At 37.0% G+C, this 15494-nt stretch overlaps 1 protein-coding gene across 1 annotated transcript in view; it reads left to right on the top strand.

The window, feature by feature from the left end:
* Positions 1–15494, top strand: part of LOC127968753 (cadherin-10) — a 49438-nt gene that overhangs the window by 24044 nt on the left and 9900 nt on the right. Inside the window, exons 3-7 of the mRNA XM_052570088.1 lie at positions 45–339; positions 6197–6316; positions 6899–7066; positions 8818–9005; positions 9707–9960. Of these exons, the coding sequence (XP_052426048.1) occupies positions 45–339; positions 6197–6316; positions 6899–7066; positions 8818–9005; positions 9707–9960 (1025 nt within the window). The remainder of the gene's footprint in view (positions 1–44; positions 340–6196; positions 6317–6898; positions 7067–8817; positions 9006–9706; positions 9961–15494) is intronic.

The raw sequence follows: 15494 nt of genomic DNA, 5'->3' as shown, positions 1-15494 counted from the left end.
TCGGGAACTGTTAATTCCAACAAAACTCTCTTTGCTCTTTTCAGCTTCACTCAGACATGGACAAGGAAGATGGATCTGTGAAGTACGTCCTCATGGGAGACGGGGCCGGAACTGTTTTCGAGATTGATGAGAACTCGGGTGATATCCACGCCACCAGGAGGCTTGACAGGGAAGAGAAAGCGTTGTACACACTGAGTGCCAAAGCTGTCAACAAAACCTCCGGACAGGATCTGGAGAAGGCCTCAGAATTCATCATCAAAATCCATGACATCAATGACAACGAGCCAAAGTTTGCCAAGGACACATATGTGGCCGGTGTATCAGAGATGTCGAATGTTGGTGAGAATGAATTTCTGGCAAATCCACAATAGAAGGAAATTTATTGGTTATGGGTATAATGTTTTTCTGCTTATATGGGGTGAAAGGAAATGAAAACTTTCTGAAAATATACTCACCTTCAGGCCATCCAAGATGTAGATGAGTTGTTCTACATTTGAACAGAGCTAGAGAAATTTAGCATTATATCACTTGCTCACCAATGGATCCTCTGCAGTGTATGGGTCCAATCAGAATGAGAGTCCAAACAGCTGACCACGAAAGAACATCACTACAATTTACAAGCATTGTTTTTTTGTGTTTTTTGGTTTTGTTTTTTTTTTGTAATGAAAAGCTGTTTATTAAAAACAAATCCCTCAACTTCAAACATTTGCTTCTAGCCAAAATATAGATCCATAATCTATAATAACGCTTTCTCCATTGAAAATGGTAAATTGTGCTTGATCTTTGCATATTTCTCCCCTGATTCGGATGAGTTGACATGGAGATCAATATCGTAGACTTGTATTTCAGCCTGAACACCTTGATGGATTTAATACAAAAAAACAGCTTTTCACATACGTTAATTGATGGACTGTCATGTGGTTTACTTTTGAGGGTTTTGCTGTTTGGGCTCTCATTCTGACGGCACCCATTCACTGCAGAGGATCCATTGTGATTGAATTCTAAATGTGTCCAAATCTGTTCTGATTAAGGAGCAAACTCATCTACACAGATGAAAATCCTGAAGTTAAATAAATTTTTAGTGTATTCAAATTTTTGGGTTTAACTATTATTTTAATATAATTATTATTATGTTATATATATATATATATATATATATATATATATATATATATATATATATATATATATATATATATATATATATATATATACTTAAAAACAAAAGATTTCAGGAGGATCATTCAAAATGATTACATGTTGAGTGGAAAATGCGTATGCGTGTTTACCAAGCAGTCACAACCTCCTCCACTATAATGAGCAAAGTGACATTGTCCAATAAGACATTTTTATTTTTTATTTTTTCATTTTTTCGCTAAATGGAAAACACTTTCTTACAGCCACTTAATCAACGCTGATTAAAACTATGACAAACATTCAACTTCACGTGATTTTCAGGGAGGATAAAGATCTTACAATATCCCGTCTGAATTCATTCAATTATCAGTGATTTTAAACCCATTAAGAGCGGCAGAGAGAATCAAAGTAAATGAACGGGATGCAGCAAGCTGAAATCAATTACTCTTCACGAAGCAACAAATTAACCCGCAGGTTTATCTCAAATGAATCAAAACTCATTTGCAGTTCCGACAAAAACAAGGCAGCCGGTTTTGATTAAAGATTTTGTGCTATGATAAGATAATCATTGTGGATCTTAATCATTGTGACCTGGCAAATGAATCAAAGATTAATCACTAGGAAATGAGGAAATTATGCTTGAAGTGGTCCTGGTGTACCTATTTGTGTTTGTCAATTCATAAAGCACTGTTTGAGAACGCTTGACATTGTGTCAGAGGTTACCAAACAGAAATTAAATCTTTTCACATTTTTACTTTTGCCATATTGACACCTTAATCATAATTAGAGGATGAGATGTATTGCTCTCTAGAGCAAAATCTTCATCATAGAAATTACCCATCACATCAACCTGCCAGTGATAAGAATAATAACCACTATTATAAATAACCAACCAGTGCTTTAGCTTATAACTTGGCATTAGTCTTTCTTCGAGAGGTCATATTTCTGTGGCCTTATGTTTTAGATGCTTTTTCCATCAGTTCTGTTGAAAGGAGAAATGTAATTAGACATTAATTATCATGTTAGTTATCACATGTATCGTTGTCTATAGAAAACAAGGATTCACTGCTTATCTCACTCTCGCATTACATCAGAAAAAGAAGAAGAAACAGGACTAGAAAATTAACTGTTAGAACAGGTTAGTAAACTCCTGCTGATAAATGCCATAACTACACCAAAACAGCATTTCTATTTCAGTGACTATTCAAAAGTTGCTGTGTTGTCTGATGCAATGCAAATAAAGAAATAAATAAAGTTTGCAAGCAACATGCTGTCAGAAATCACAAATATTTAAATATATTATAGCAGATGCTTCACTAGTCCCCAGTATTTTTTGAAGCATGAAATTGACTAATATTTTTTCCCTGTCTGCTGCCTTTCAAGTCACAGCTCAGTCACTAGTGAAGGGTTTGGGACTGTTTTCATTCTTGAGGTGTCATCGGCCAATCAGAGCTATCGTCACGTCCTTGTCATGACATTTTCAATGCGACATCAAAAAGAAATGTGTTATTAAAGCCTAAAGGTATTTAAAGTTCTGGATGTCTCATTGGAGAATAGATCTTAATGCAACCGTGTTTGTTAAAAAGATGGATCCCTGAGGCGTGAAACACTACCAGTCATCCTTTCTGACGAATGCAAGACCACTCCACTAAAGCTTCAGGGACTCTCAGTTGGATTCTTACATTCCAGCGCCTGATCTCCTTTATGCCTCCGCTGTTGAGGGTCTCAAAGCACCTGTGTTTTACAAGCAATGTTGTTTAATTCAGATTCTTAACATGATGCATTGCAGATTTGCTGTCACTACCAATAGTATTTCCCTCACAGATGTAAAAGCACACCACGTTCCAACAGTTCAACTGTGGCCAGAGTTATTTATTCAACACAATCTGGTAAAAGCAGCCTTGTAAATGGACCACAGTCTTTTTCCCTCAGGCTTTTGCACTTGAAACCCAAGCTCAGCCTTTCTTTTCCGTTTCTCTTTCCGTCAGGCTAGTTCTTTGTTTCATATCCGTATTTCTCCATGGGATTCAAAGTTACATCATCCCCGGTACTTCGTGATATAAATGGGACACCGTGCTCATTTGACACTTCACTTGAGCTCTTGCTTTCTCCCGACCGTGTACGAATTCAGGAACGGCTCTTCTTGCCAAACCGTGAGGTCACGGTGGCACTCGTGTTTAAGCCGAACAAACTGGCCATGTGTTGCGAACGTGCCTGCCGTTAATCAGATCTGGCCATCCATGAAGACTGACACTGTTTCCCTCCGTGTTATCGGAATGCAACCGGAGGCCGACAGATGTTTCCGCATTCATTAGTATTCTTCGAGCCGTTCGGAGACCTCAGCGGAGGTCTTGTTGATGCCAAGGACGCCGCTGATCCATGGCAGAAACAACATGTGCATTCGGTCCACCTTCAGAGGTGAGACTGAGAAGCCGCGAAGTCACCTCTAAAGTCTATTGAGAAGAACAAACAGTAAGATGTCAGTAGTACACAAATGAGAACGGAGAAACCTCTGAGGAAACTACTCACAGGAAGCCGTGAGTGTAATGGAAAGCACGGTTGTTGGCAACTACGCATGAGGAGTGATTTTGCCCTTCATGTGGCAGGAGAAACGTTGTCTAGTTATTATCTGAGACCAGGCCAAGATCAGACTTTTGTTGTGGGCAATGGTGTACTACACACTTGAAAACACAACAATACTTTCATGTAGAGCAATCAAACTAATAAAAAAAAAAAAATATATATATATATATATATATATATATATATATATATATATATATATATATATATGTATCAATAAAACATTACATCATTAAAAAAAAATAGTAGAGTAAAATAGTGTAGCATATTTAATACTACAAATTCCTTAACTATAATCATCATAGCTTTCACTTTCTTTCTCATGTGAGTGATACATCTGTATCAAGCTAGATAAATGTGTTTAATATGTGAGTTCTTGCTAAATATGCAGTTCAGTCATGACAACTCTCGGAAGATTTTAGCGTGGTAATGGTTATGACAATGTTAATTCATTTGGTCTTGGCGGAATAGATCTGCTGCACTGCTGCTGGTGGTTATTGCTGAAGTTGTAGATTATTGCTGCTGCTAGAAGCAAGTACAGGAACTTGCCACTGCCAATGCTTACGCCGATATGGTGCCATGAGTATTTAAGACATACTGCTGCTGAACAAATAGCACATAAACGAACCCGTAGCAGATCTGGGGAGCTGGGGAAGGTGGTAGGTTTCAGAGGAACTCTGAAAGCGGGCTTTAAACGCTCAAATGAATGCTAACCAGCCATTTAAATGTAAAGCGACAAGCTCATTGGCTGCGTATGCAACATGAAACAATCAGCTTTTGCCAAGTAATTTTACTCTGTGAATATCATCACTTATGTTAATAACTGTCAGTCTGCATCGTGTAGAGTTTCATGACTAAATTATACATTTATATTACGGGCCGTTGGCATGAATAGTCCTCTTGATGGAACAGCAGTGGAGCGCTCTTGGAGCAAGTGAAAACCATTCACAGAGTTTTATTTAATCCACCCTTGCTCTGTGCTTAGGGTCCTGTTGGAAGGTGAACCTTCTGCCCAGTCTGAGGTTATGAAAGCTCTGGACTGGGTTTTCATTAAGGCTATCTATTTTGGTACAATTTTTTTTATTTTTTATTTTTTTATTTTTTCTACTCTACTCTACAGGCAGTTCTTTTGACCTCAGGGCTTGTTTTTTGCTCTGATATACATTTTCAGCTGTTGGACCTTTTATTAAGATGTGTGTGTTGCTTTCCAAATCATACCCATTCAATTGAATTTGCCACAGATTAACTTAAAGTGTAGTAACATCTACAATCGATATGAATGCCTTGAGCTAGTTTTCAACTGTCGAATACTTATGCAATGGAATCAGTTTATATATATATATATATATATATATATATATATATATATATATATATATATATATATATATATATATATATATATATATACAGTATATATATATATATATATATATATATATATATATATATATATATATATATATATATATATATATATACATTTGCAAAGATGTAAAAAAAAAAAATGTCGTTTGCTATATCATTACAGTGAATGGAGTGTACATTGATTCTTACAGATATTTAATATTTTTGATCCCCATGTATTATTAAAATATATACATACTGTAGATGGAAAATGCCAGTTTAAACTGATGCATAGAAATTAATCTACCTTACCAACACATACCAACCTTTTTTCAACTGAAGTTAAAATTAGAGAAGCTATTTAAACATCTTTAATGACACTTACATATTGGCGAGAAGTGGGTTGAGGAAGGTTTGCAAAATTACTTATGACATCTTGTGAATCACCAGCAGAAAATATTTCAAATGTGAATATTTAATATATACTGCTTAGCCTATTGTAGAACATTAATGTAGAGCCAAATATAAGCAGCCAAATAAGTTGGTTTACTTTACTCCATAGCCAAATTTCAAAGAGCTTTTCATATCAGAGACCATTTTTCCCCCTCCTACGGATGCCCAGAGCTGTGTCAGGCTGAAAAGAACCCCCCAAAATCATGTTAGTTCTAGATTAATTGGTCTAATTATAATGTTTCTTTGAGCAGATTATTAGTCTGACGTTTCCCAGCAACATACAGCAGATTCCATCAGAGCGGAAAATGAATGGGATGACCCAGAGAGAGTGGGAAAAAGAAAAACTACAATTACAGATATGTCCATCTCACCGTGCAGCTGGAGTAATTATGAGACTAGGATTTAGATAAGAAGCACACCGAGATAGAGAGGATGAAAGCACGAGTGATCATGCATTCGCCTTGATCACTGCTCACGCTGGGAGGGAGGGGGTCTCATCATATAGGCTAATAGCCACTTTTACAACTAGGAATTTGTCGTTCATGGTGCACCTTTAGGATGCGCTGCTTTGATCATGGTTGAGGTTTTAATACTGGATGTGGGAATCATGTTTTACAGTCATGTTATGTCTGAAATACCTCTCTCTATAATTCTCTTTTGCTTTCTCTCTCTCAAGGTGCATTCGTAATAAGAGTTACAGCCACTGATGCAGATGATGAAGCATATGGAAACAGCGCCAAGCTGGTTTACAGCATACTGCAGGGCCAGCCATATTTCTCAGTCGAACCTGAAACGGGTAAGCTGGGAAAAGATGAGAGAACAGCCATGACTGAAATTATTAAAAGATGGGATACAATAGTAAGGTGATACAGAATTGGCTAACATGCTTTCATACATGTGTGGGTGAAGCGCATAAAGCCTGTCGAGAAAAGATGTCTTGATCATATTTCACCCAAAATCTAGAGGATAATAAATTATATTTTGCATAAAGAAAACGAAGGCACACACAGACACAAAGTTTTTTTTTTTTTTTTTTTTTTTTATCATTTATATCTATTCTAATATAATAATTTATTTATTTTAGTGAGTTTAGTATGATTTATGTGTTTGGTGCTTAAAAATATATATTATAATTTTGCTCTCTCGACTAATAACCTTATCACAACATCATTTGAAGACTGACATCCTACTCAATTAAAACTCACTCTTTAAATATCCCAAGGCAGGGAATTAATTTCCTTGGTTGTGTTTTTTATTAATTTTTTTTTTTGTTCTCGTCAACCTTCTTTTTTAGCATGACATTAAGATATAAATAATGAAGTCAGATAAGCTCATTAGATAGCACCTAAAAAAAACCTGTGTCCGTCCATCCTGTCAGGCGTCATAAGGACGGCCCTTCCGAACATGATTCGAGAAAACCGGGAGCACTATCAGGTGGTGATTCAGGCTAAGGACATGGCTGGACAGATGGGAGGTCTCTCCGGGACCACTACAGTCAACATCACTCTCTTGGATGTCAACAACAGTCCTCCTCGATTCCCGCACAGTAAGATAGCACACACACTCCTCTCACATGCATGTGTTAACCTGAAGGAGACATCTTGAAATCAGTTTTGGATTTTGAATTAGAAAGGAACACAGATTCAACGCAGTTTATGCGTTCAGTGAAATACATTTTTTACAAATTAATTAACTAAACTTCAAATTCAAATCAAATCAAATCAAATTTGACAGAAACCTTTCCCAAAGCAACTGGTAAAGCATTCAAGCTATATTAAATGAATGTGTGTGTTCTCAGGGAATCAAAACCTTGATGTTGGCATCGTAAACAGCATGATCTTCCATTCGAGCTACAGGAATAGTATCCCTTGCTCTAAATCTTTAACTCAAAGTGTTTGATGTACAAAGCAGCCATTATCTACCACACAAAATGCAAAGCTTTCTTCTCAATCCAAAAGAGATAGTTCACAAATGGAGGCCTTAAAAGGTATGTTAACAAAAACTGCCAATTTTAGATAAAGTAAAACTAAATTGTGACTAATTTCAATGGAACTTTATTAACTTTTTCCCGCCAAACACAGAATTTTCCGGGTTTCTGCATTCTCGCTGTTATACACTAGTGGGCACTATTACGCATCTCCTGAATGAGTCTAGAATCACTCGATCAAAAGCACAGACGAGGAAGCTGCAGAAACGAGTGATCTTGTGTAAGCATATGGATATGAAAAATAGTGCGATCATCAACACTTATCGCATAATGAAAACTCCCAAATGTTACAGAGTGAAATGTCAGTCCAGGAAGAGGTAAAGGACTGTGCGAGCCTTAGGGGTGCTGATGGTAGCAATCTACTGCATTTTGCTTTGATCTTGTACTAAATACTATCCACATATAGTATTTGATAAAATGCAATTTTCTCAGCTTTTGGCTCAAAATGTTACTTTCTTTTATGAAACCTACCTACATTCAACAACCTACAAGCTTGAAGCTAGAATAAAACATTTATTCATTTTTTACACACATACATTTATTTCAATGTATTTATTTTTTTATTTTTTTTTAAGTAGAAGGTATCTTCTTCATTCTGATATATTGAATGTTCAGATATTCATACAACAAAATATTCCATTAAAGTTTAGTGAAAATCTTTAAAAATCTTTAAAAACTGCCAGTCAACTATTAAAAATTGATGCAGGCTAGATTATCAGAGTAATTATGAGCAGAATTGTGCTTGGATTTGCAGATAATGAGCATATGAAATCAACTGTTCAGATGGGAAGTTTTGCAAGCGATATTTCATAAGAACTGCAACACACGTACAGTACGTCACAGTTCAGCCAAATTATCATGGAAATGCTCGGGGCCCATTTCTCCGACTGACCAGGATGAGTCACAATGTGAACCCAGAACAAAATCTCCACAGAAAGAGGCTTTTATAGAGTGAGAGAGAAGGGTGGATAGAGAAAGAAGGATAAAAACTAGAAGACAGAGAGATGGAGCGAGAGAAAGAGAGCACAGCGGGAGCTTCATTTGGGGTGATAATCCTTCTCTCTTTGCCACAGTCTCAAATCCAATACAAGAGCCACATCACAAACTGGGTTTAAAAAGAACCTTCTCCAATGGCTCATCGGAGCTGAAATTCTATTAAAGAATAACCACTGAGAGGCTGCTCTGCTTTTCCCCAAGAGAAGGATAAACAAATAGACAAATGCACGCCGAAGCGGCTCGCTCGAGAACAAAGAGTTCGTACAAACACCTGCCTGTTTACTCAATTGATTTATTTTGCTCTCCTTCTCCAGGTACCTACCATCTCTCCACTCCAGAGTCAACTGGAATCGGATCACCAGTGGGCCGGATCAAAGCATATGACGCGGATGTGGGAGAGAACGCAGAGATGTGGTACTCCATCCTGGATGGTGATGGGCAAGATGTCTTCAATATCATCACGGACAGCACCAGCCAGGAAGGGGTGATAACGGTGAAGAAGGTAAACAGGCCCTATATCCAAAGTTTAAAGCATCACACTGTAAGTCGGAGGTTGGAAATAAAATCTGCCTTTCTTTCCCTCATTCTCATTCTCTCATTACTTCGTACGCGTGCACGCACCCATACGAAGCAAAGTGCTTAGAAAGTAATCCCCTAAATCGAAGCCTTCGTGTCCTATCAACTTTACAAAGGTACTTAATTCTATTCACAGCCCAAAAAGTCCCTTTTTCCCTTTTGTGTGGCACGGGGATCTATGCGCCTGCTGAAATCTGCCTATAGCTTATTTCCTCTCTCTGTCAGGTCAGGCTTTGACGAGACTCAGACACTTATGCAAATCTTATTGCTTAAACTAGAATGAAAGATAGCTACGGAAGAAGGCCTGAATGGGCGAAAGGTAAAAGATCGCACCTTGAGTCTTTAATCGTTTAATAATTAAAAGTCTGCATTAAAGCACCATGCCCTGCCTTTATGAAAAAGACATTCAACTCGGAAGAAAAGGGAGAGCGATAAGCATTCGTATGCAAAAATGAGCTTTCGATTTAGAAAAGTTTATGGCGACATTGCTAGTGCATGTCATTAATCTGTGACCGAATAGACCCGAGAAGAAGCATTTTAGAAAAGTAAGCCTTTCTTTATTCAGAGAGGTTGTGAAGACCGGACTAACCATCTTATCTTTGATCTTGTAACCTTTCTCCTGTTCAGCAACTAGATTACGAGAGTAAGAGGTTGTACTCACTACGGGTGCAGGTGACCAATACACATATAGATCGACGCTTTGAACAACTGGGGCCTTTCAGCGACACGGCGATTGTCAGGATCACGGTCACGGATGTGGACGAGCCTCCGGTCTTCAGTAGGGCCATGTACATTTTTGAGGTGGACGAAGACACCCCCGCCGGCAGCTCAGTTGGTACCGTGTCCGCTCGAGACCCTGATACAATCAACCACCTGGTAAAGTGAGTAACTTTTAAACATACTGAACTTCACAAGCATAAACAATTAATTCTACAATTCTACTTGGTCGTTAGGAATTGTTAAGGGAAGGGAAGTCGTGGCCTAATGGTTAGTCGGAGAGTCGGACTGGCAATCGAAAGGTTGTATGTGTGTGTGTGTGTGTGTGTATACATCGGATGGGTTAAATGCAGAGCATAAATTCCGAGTATGGGTCACCATACTTCGCTGAATGTCACATCACTTTCACTTAAGCTTTATTACCTCAATTTTCTAATCATCTAATAACAAGACTATAGAAATACCAAGCTGGGGCGCTCACATTACTAAGAATGGGAGAAAATTCAACACGCAGTATGGCGGAATAAGTCCTACCTTCTAAATAAAATAACCAATGGCAAATTTGTAAAGTTACTATGGATATCATAGAAAAATAATGTGTCTGAAATCGAATCCTCCCTACTTTATTGCATGCAAAAAACAGTACGCCAAAAGAATAGAATAGTGTATCCAAATTCATAGTATTTGCAAATCGGTTGGCAAAAATGGATGACCTGCTAGTTCCACCAGGATTCTCAAGTGTGCATTCAATGGACACTTTACTATCCCATGGGAGAGGATTTATTAATGAAAGTGAAGCAACGCAGCTGACTCTGGTTGGTCATGTGATAGTAATCCCCTGTGGATGTAGTACATTCGAATTTCATTAATACCACCCATAATCATACTATATAGAAAGTACTTTTTAACAGTCATGTAGTAAATTCAATTTCAAATGTAATACTTAATACGCAATTTGGATGCATGAACTGTACTTCACATGTAAAACGGCAGATCTGGATGAAAATATAAACTTATTTAATGCTAATTGAGTAAATCGTACAACATTTTTTGAGATCAGATTGTAATTATTTTTTTTTATTATTATTTTGTATTTTGTATTTTTTTTTTTTTTTTTTTTTAATGAGTTAAGAGATTTCAAGATTTCCCTATTCAAATAGATATGACTTGTTCTTGCATCCCAGAAATAACTTCCACTTGGCCACCGGGTAAACAGACTTTTCTTGAAAGGGACTTTGTCTAACAGGCATATAATTGACCTTAGTCAGTGTATCACAATATTTAATTTTTGACAGGAATGAAAATGAGCCTGTGAGGGATAGACGTGCAGTGCATTCAATGGATTGTACTGTTGGATATACCAGCTGTTCAGCTGACGAATTGCCAATGTGTGTTGTGAAAACCTTTTAAAGCACTATAGAAATGAAGGTGACTTGACATCTAACGTGACTGAGGCCTATTCGGTTTAGAACAAGGAAGATATGATGATTGTGCTGCTTCATTTTATGTGATGTGTAGTGATTATTCACATGGTCATTATGCGTGTGTGTGTGTAAAATATGAATTAGACCAATTTCACTACCTTAATTTATTATTTTACATTGAATTATTGTTTATTTTAAAATACAATTTTAAATACGGATTAAAGTAGCATTAATAAACTTATAAGAACAGTATTTCATATAATATACATATAAAAGAAATAAACATTTATAAAATTTATTTTAGAAGTGAGTGAGTGTGAGTGAGAATATTTGAGTAAGAATATTAATTTGACTCGTTTAAAATAATTACACAATTTTAAATATTAAACTCAAAATAAAAACAGTTTTTAATAAATAGCAAGGATGTTTTGAGTGTCTGAAAGTTGCTGTTTTAACATAATGAACAATCTTGATTCTGCTTTAATTATTTAATGCTCATACTAGCTTTGTGATGCTTTCTGTTGTACTCATTATATTAGTTTCATTACCATCCAAAGGCTTATTTAGCTAATAAGGAGGCTTCTGTCAACAGATAATCTTAGCCATTGTAACAGGTAATTTAACGGTCCAGTAGAGATTTGAACAAAGGGACTCAGTAATTAAATGCTTTTGAATATGCAGCGAACAAACAAGTGGTTGCTTTCACTTTAAACACAAATAAAAGGTACAGCGGGGGGAAACAGCAAAATGACACCTTGAAAAGTGTCTCCCAAAGCATCAGAACATAAAGTTCATTGCAGTGTATTTTAAATCAAGCAGAACACGTCTTTGCCTTCCACATTTTGGATGTTGATCAGATGCTTTGTGCTCGGTTAAATCCAATCCATCAACATGTTCCCAAGCGTGTGCGTGTGTATGTGTGTGAAGACGGGGGAAAAAGCAAATTATTAATGGGGCCTCAGTTGGTGATTTCCCTCCGGAAGTTTGGCGAGATGAATACAGGCGCTGTTTTATCTCCCCCCTCCTTTCCTTTCTGAATTCAGACTTTTATAAGTTACAAAGTTGGTGTGAAAGAGTGTGTCTTGTCTCTCGTCTCCTGTCCACGTGCGCACTTGTGAGCGATTGTCTGAAAAGCTTGTCCTTCTGGCTTACTCATGCACGTCACGCTCAGTTGCATATTTTAATGTCAGCAGAATATGTAAGCTGACATTGATAAATGGGTTTAATAGGAAATATTTCCTTTTCTTATTGCATGAAAACAAAAGGCAGGAGATCAACAGAGTGATTAGCATTCAGGCTCTTTCAAACGAGCCACTTCACAATTCACAACACGCAATATGCGGTTAAGGATAATTGATAGTTGCTAGTTGCTTCAGCTAGGAAGGTGTTCGTTACAGCTGGCTATTCGATGCATAATTGGTTACTTTAAAAAATTGTACTTACTGGCACTAAGGTACCAGTATTCTGCTGAAAATTTTTAAGAAAAATAGTTTTGAATGCTGGAGTCAAGTCAAATCACCATATTTATATAGCGCTTTAAACAAAAAGGATTGCGTCAAAGCAACTGAACAACATTAATTAGGAAAACAATGCAATGCAACGCAGTAATGTAAAATGACAGTTAAAGGCAGTTCATCATTGAATGCAGTGATGTCATAATATCAGTTCAGTTTAAATAGTATCTGTGCAATCATTTGCAATCAAGTCAACGATATCACTGTAAATGAAGTGACCCCAACTAAGCAAGCCAAAGGCGACAGTGGCAAGGAACCAAAACTCCATTGGTGACAGAATGGAGAAAAAACCTTGGGTGAAACCAGGCTCAGTTGGGGGGCTAGTTCTCCTCTGACCAGATGAAACCAGCAGTTCAATTCCAGGTTGCAGCAAAGTCAGATTGGCAGAAGAATCATCTGTTTCCTGTGGTATTGTCCCGGTGGTCATCTGAGGCAAGGTCTTTACAGGGGATCTCTATCTGGGGCTCTAGTTGTCCTGGTCTCCGCTGTCTTTCAGTGCTGTAGAGGTCCTTTCTAGATGCTGATCCACCATCTGGTCTGGATACGTACTGGATCCGGGCGACTGCAGTGACCCTCTGATCTGGACACAGACTGGATCTGGTGGCTACAGTGAACTCGGAATAAGAGAGAAACAGACTAATATTAGCGTAGATGCCATTCTTCTAATGATGTAGCAAGTACATCGGGTGTTATGTGAAGTGTTCCCGGTTCCGGTTTGCCTAATTAATTCAGCCTAAAAATCCTTTAATGGATTTGGATATTAGAAGCATATAAGTGTGTTATGTGCAAGATTTCCTAGGTCAACAACCATCATAAACGAAGATCTGACAGCATACAATCAATCAATCAATAAGTTTTTTTCATTTACATTTAGTCATTCAGCAGATGCTTTAGAATGATAACAATGAAAGCATTAAAAATACTTTCTAACCAGTATTGAGAATATAAATAAAATAGGGAGTGCAAGTCATATAAATTTACAGATGTACCAATGAAACAAATACTAACTGCCATAACTAATGGTGTTTGGAGTAACAGTGCAATCACAATGGAATTAATAGTAAATAAATTTATTAAATAAATCAAGTGATCTAAAAATAGTTCAGAATATAAAATATAAAAACCAACATTACTAGTTTCATAAGTTTTAAATATGATATTTATGTATGTATCTAACTTTGTTTTTATTACATAAATAGTTCAATAAAAATCATTTGTGTGTAGTCAAGGGTTTTGAATTGATTGTGGTCTGAATACACTTCTATCTGGAAGGTCCAACTTCTGGTGAGTCATTGTGGCAGAACGTACACCATAAAAAACACTTCCAGCAGAAAGTAATTGAAATGCATAAGGCAGGGGATAAGTACAAGATGATTTTTAAGTCATTGAATGTCCCCTAGAGTACTGTTAAAATCAATAATTAAGAAACGGAAAGAGTCTGGCAATCTACCTAGAGGAGGAAGTCCTTAAAATATGCGACACTGTGCAAGAAAGAAACTCAAAAAAAGGTTACAAGCATCGGTACCTGAGTTTGGAAAGACATTCGACATCTGTTACCCGTGTCCTTCACCAGTCAGAGCGGAAAAGAGAAAGCAACTGCTAAAAAACTGTCATATGACATCTCGGCTACAGAAGGCATGTGGGAGACTTTGAAGCCAGCTGGAAGATGGTTCTATGATCTGATGTGTCTAAAATTGAGCTTTCTGGCCATTAAAATAAATGCCACGTCTGGCATAAACTAAACAGAGCATCAGCAGAAACAGATCGTCCCCACTGTGAATCATGGTGGTGGCAGCATCAAGCTGAGGGGCATAAATGCTTCTCTGCAGAAGGCTCTGGAAGGCTTTTTAGGGTAAAATACACAGAAACCCTGGAGGAAAATCTGATGGGGTCTGCAAGGCACCTGCAGGAAGAGATCTGTTTTCCAGCAAGACAATGACCAGAAGCATGAAGTCAAATACGGCCAAAAAAAAACAACTTGTGTCCTGGAGTGGCCCGAGTCCAGATTTCCAAACTAGTATTTATGGGTAGAATCATAATGTCCTTATAACCTGTCGAAGGTGAAGTAGTATTGAAAAGAAGAATGGGGAAACATTAGAATCGTGTGCAAAGCTGAAGGTTGTTTGCTAAAACATTGAATTACAAGAATGTGTGTCATTCAGATTTGACTTGAAAAAGCATTTTAATTCCAATTCCTTTCTTGAATTTTAATAAAACAGGCATAGAAATATTGTTTTTATCCAGAAAAAGGAAATGCTGTTGGTGTAGTTTGAAACACTTTTCACTCAGAAATGTTCAGTTTCACAAATAATTACAAAGAAACCACAAGTAACACAAATAATTAAACAAGACATATGGTAAAAATAGTAGTTTCTTGTCAAATTAACTTTTTTTAAAGTACTTATTCCATTGGTTTTAATTGCATTTCTGTAAACTTCACTTCCTGTCATTCCAATTCCAATTCCAGTTCAAAGGTGTGGCCAATTGACTCATATTTATGTATCAAATAATGATTTTATGCTTAATAACTTTAACCAATAAGTAGAGCTATTTCCACAATGGCACAAAACAAGATTTTTCAGGTAAACTATGTCCAAATAGCTCATTAATCCTCTATTATTCCTTGCTGTAAAACAGCAGAACATAAAAACTTCCAAGAGGGTAAATACTTTTTTTATTATTATTGATGCTGTAAACCAGTCCGGACCGGCATGAGAATTCAATATCTGGTCTTTTCAGCTGGGTAGTTTGTAGCTGCGG

This window comes from Carassius gibelio, chromosome B12 (genome assembly GCF_023724105.1).
Source record: "Carassius gibelio isolate Cgi1373 ecotype wild population from Czech Republic chromosome B12, carGib1.2-hapl.c, whole genome shotgun sequence".
In the NCBI taxonomy this organism is placed as follows: Eukaryota; Metazoa; Chordata; class Actinopteri; order Cypriniformes; family Cyprinidae; genus Carassius; species Carassius gibelio.
The sequence above is the reverse complement of the archived record's forward strand: the minus strand, read 5'-3'. Positions and strand labels throughout refer to the sequence as shown.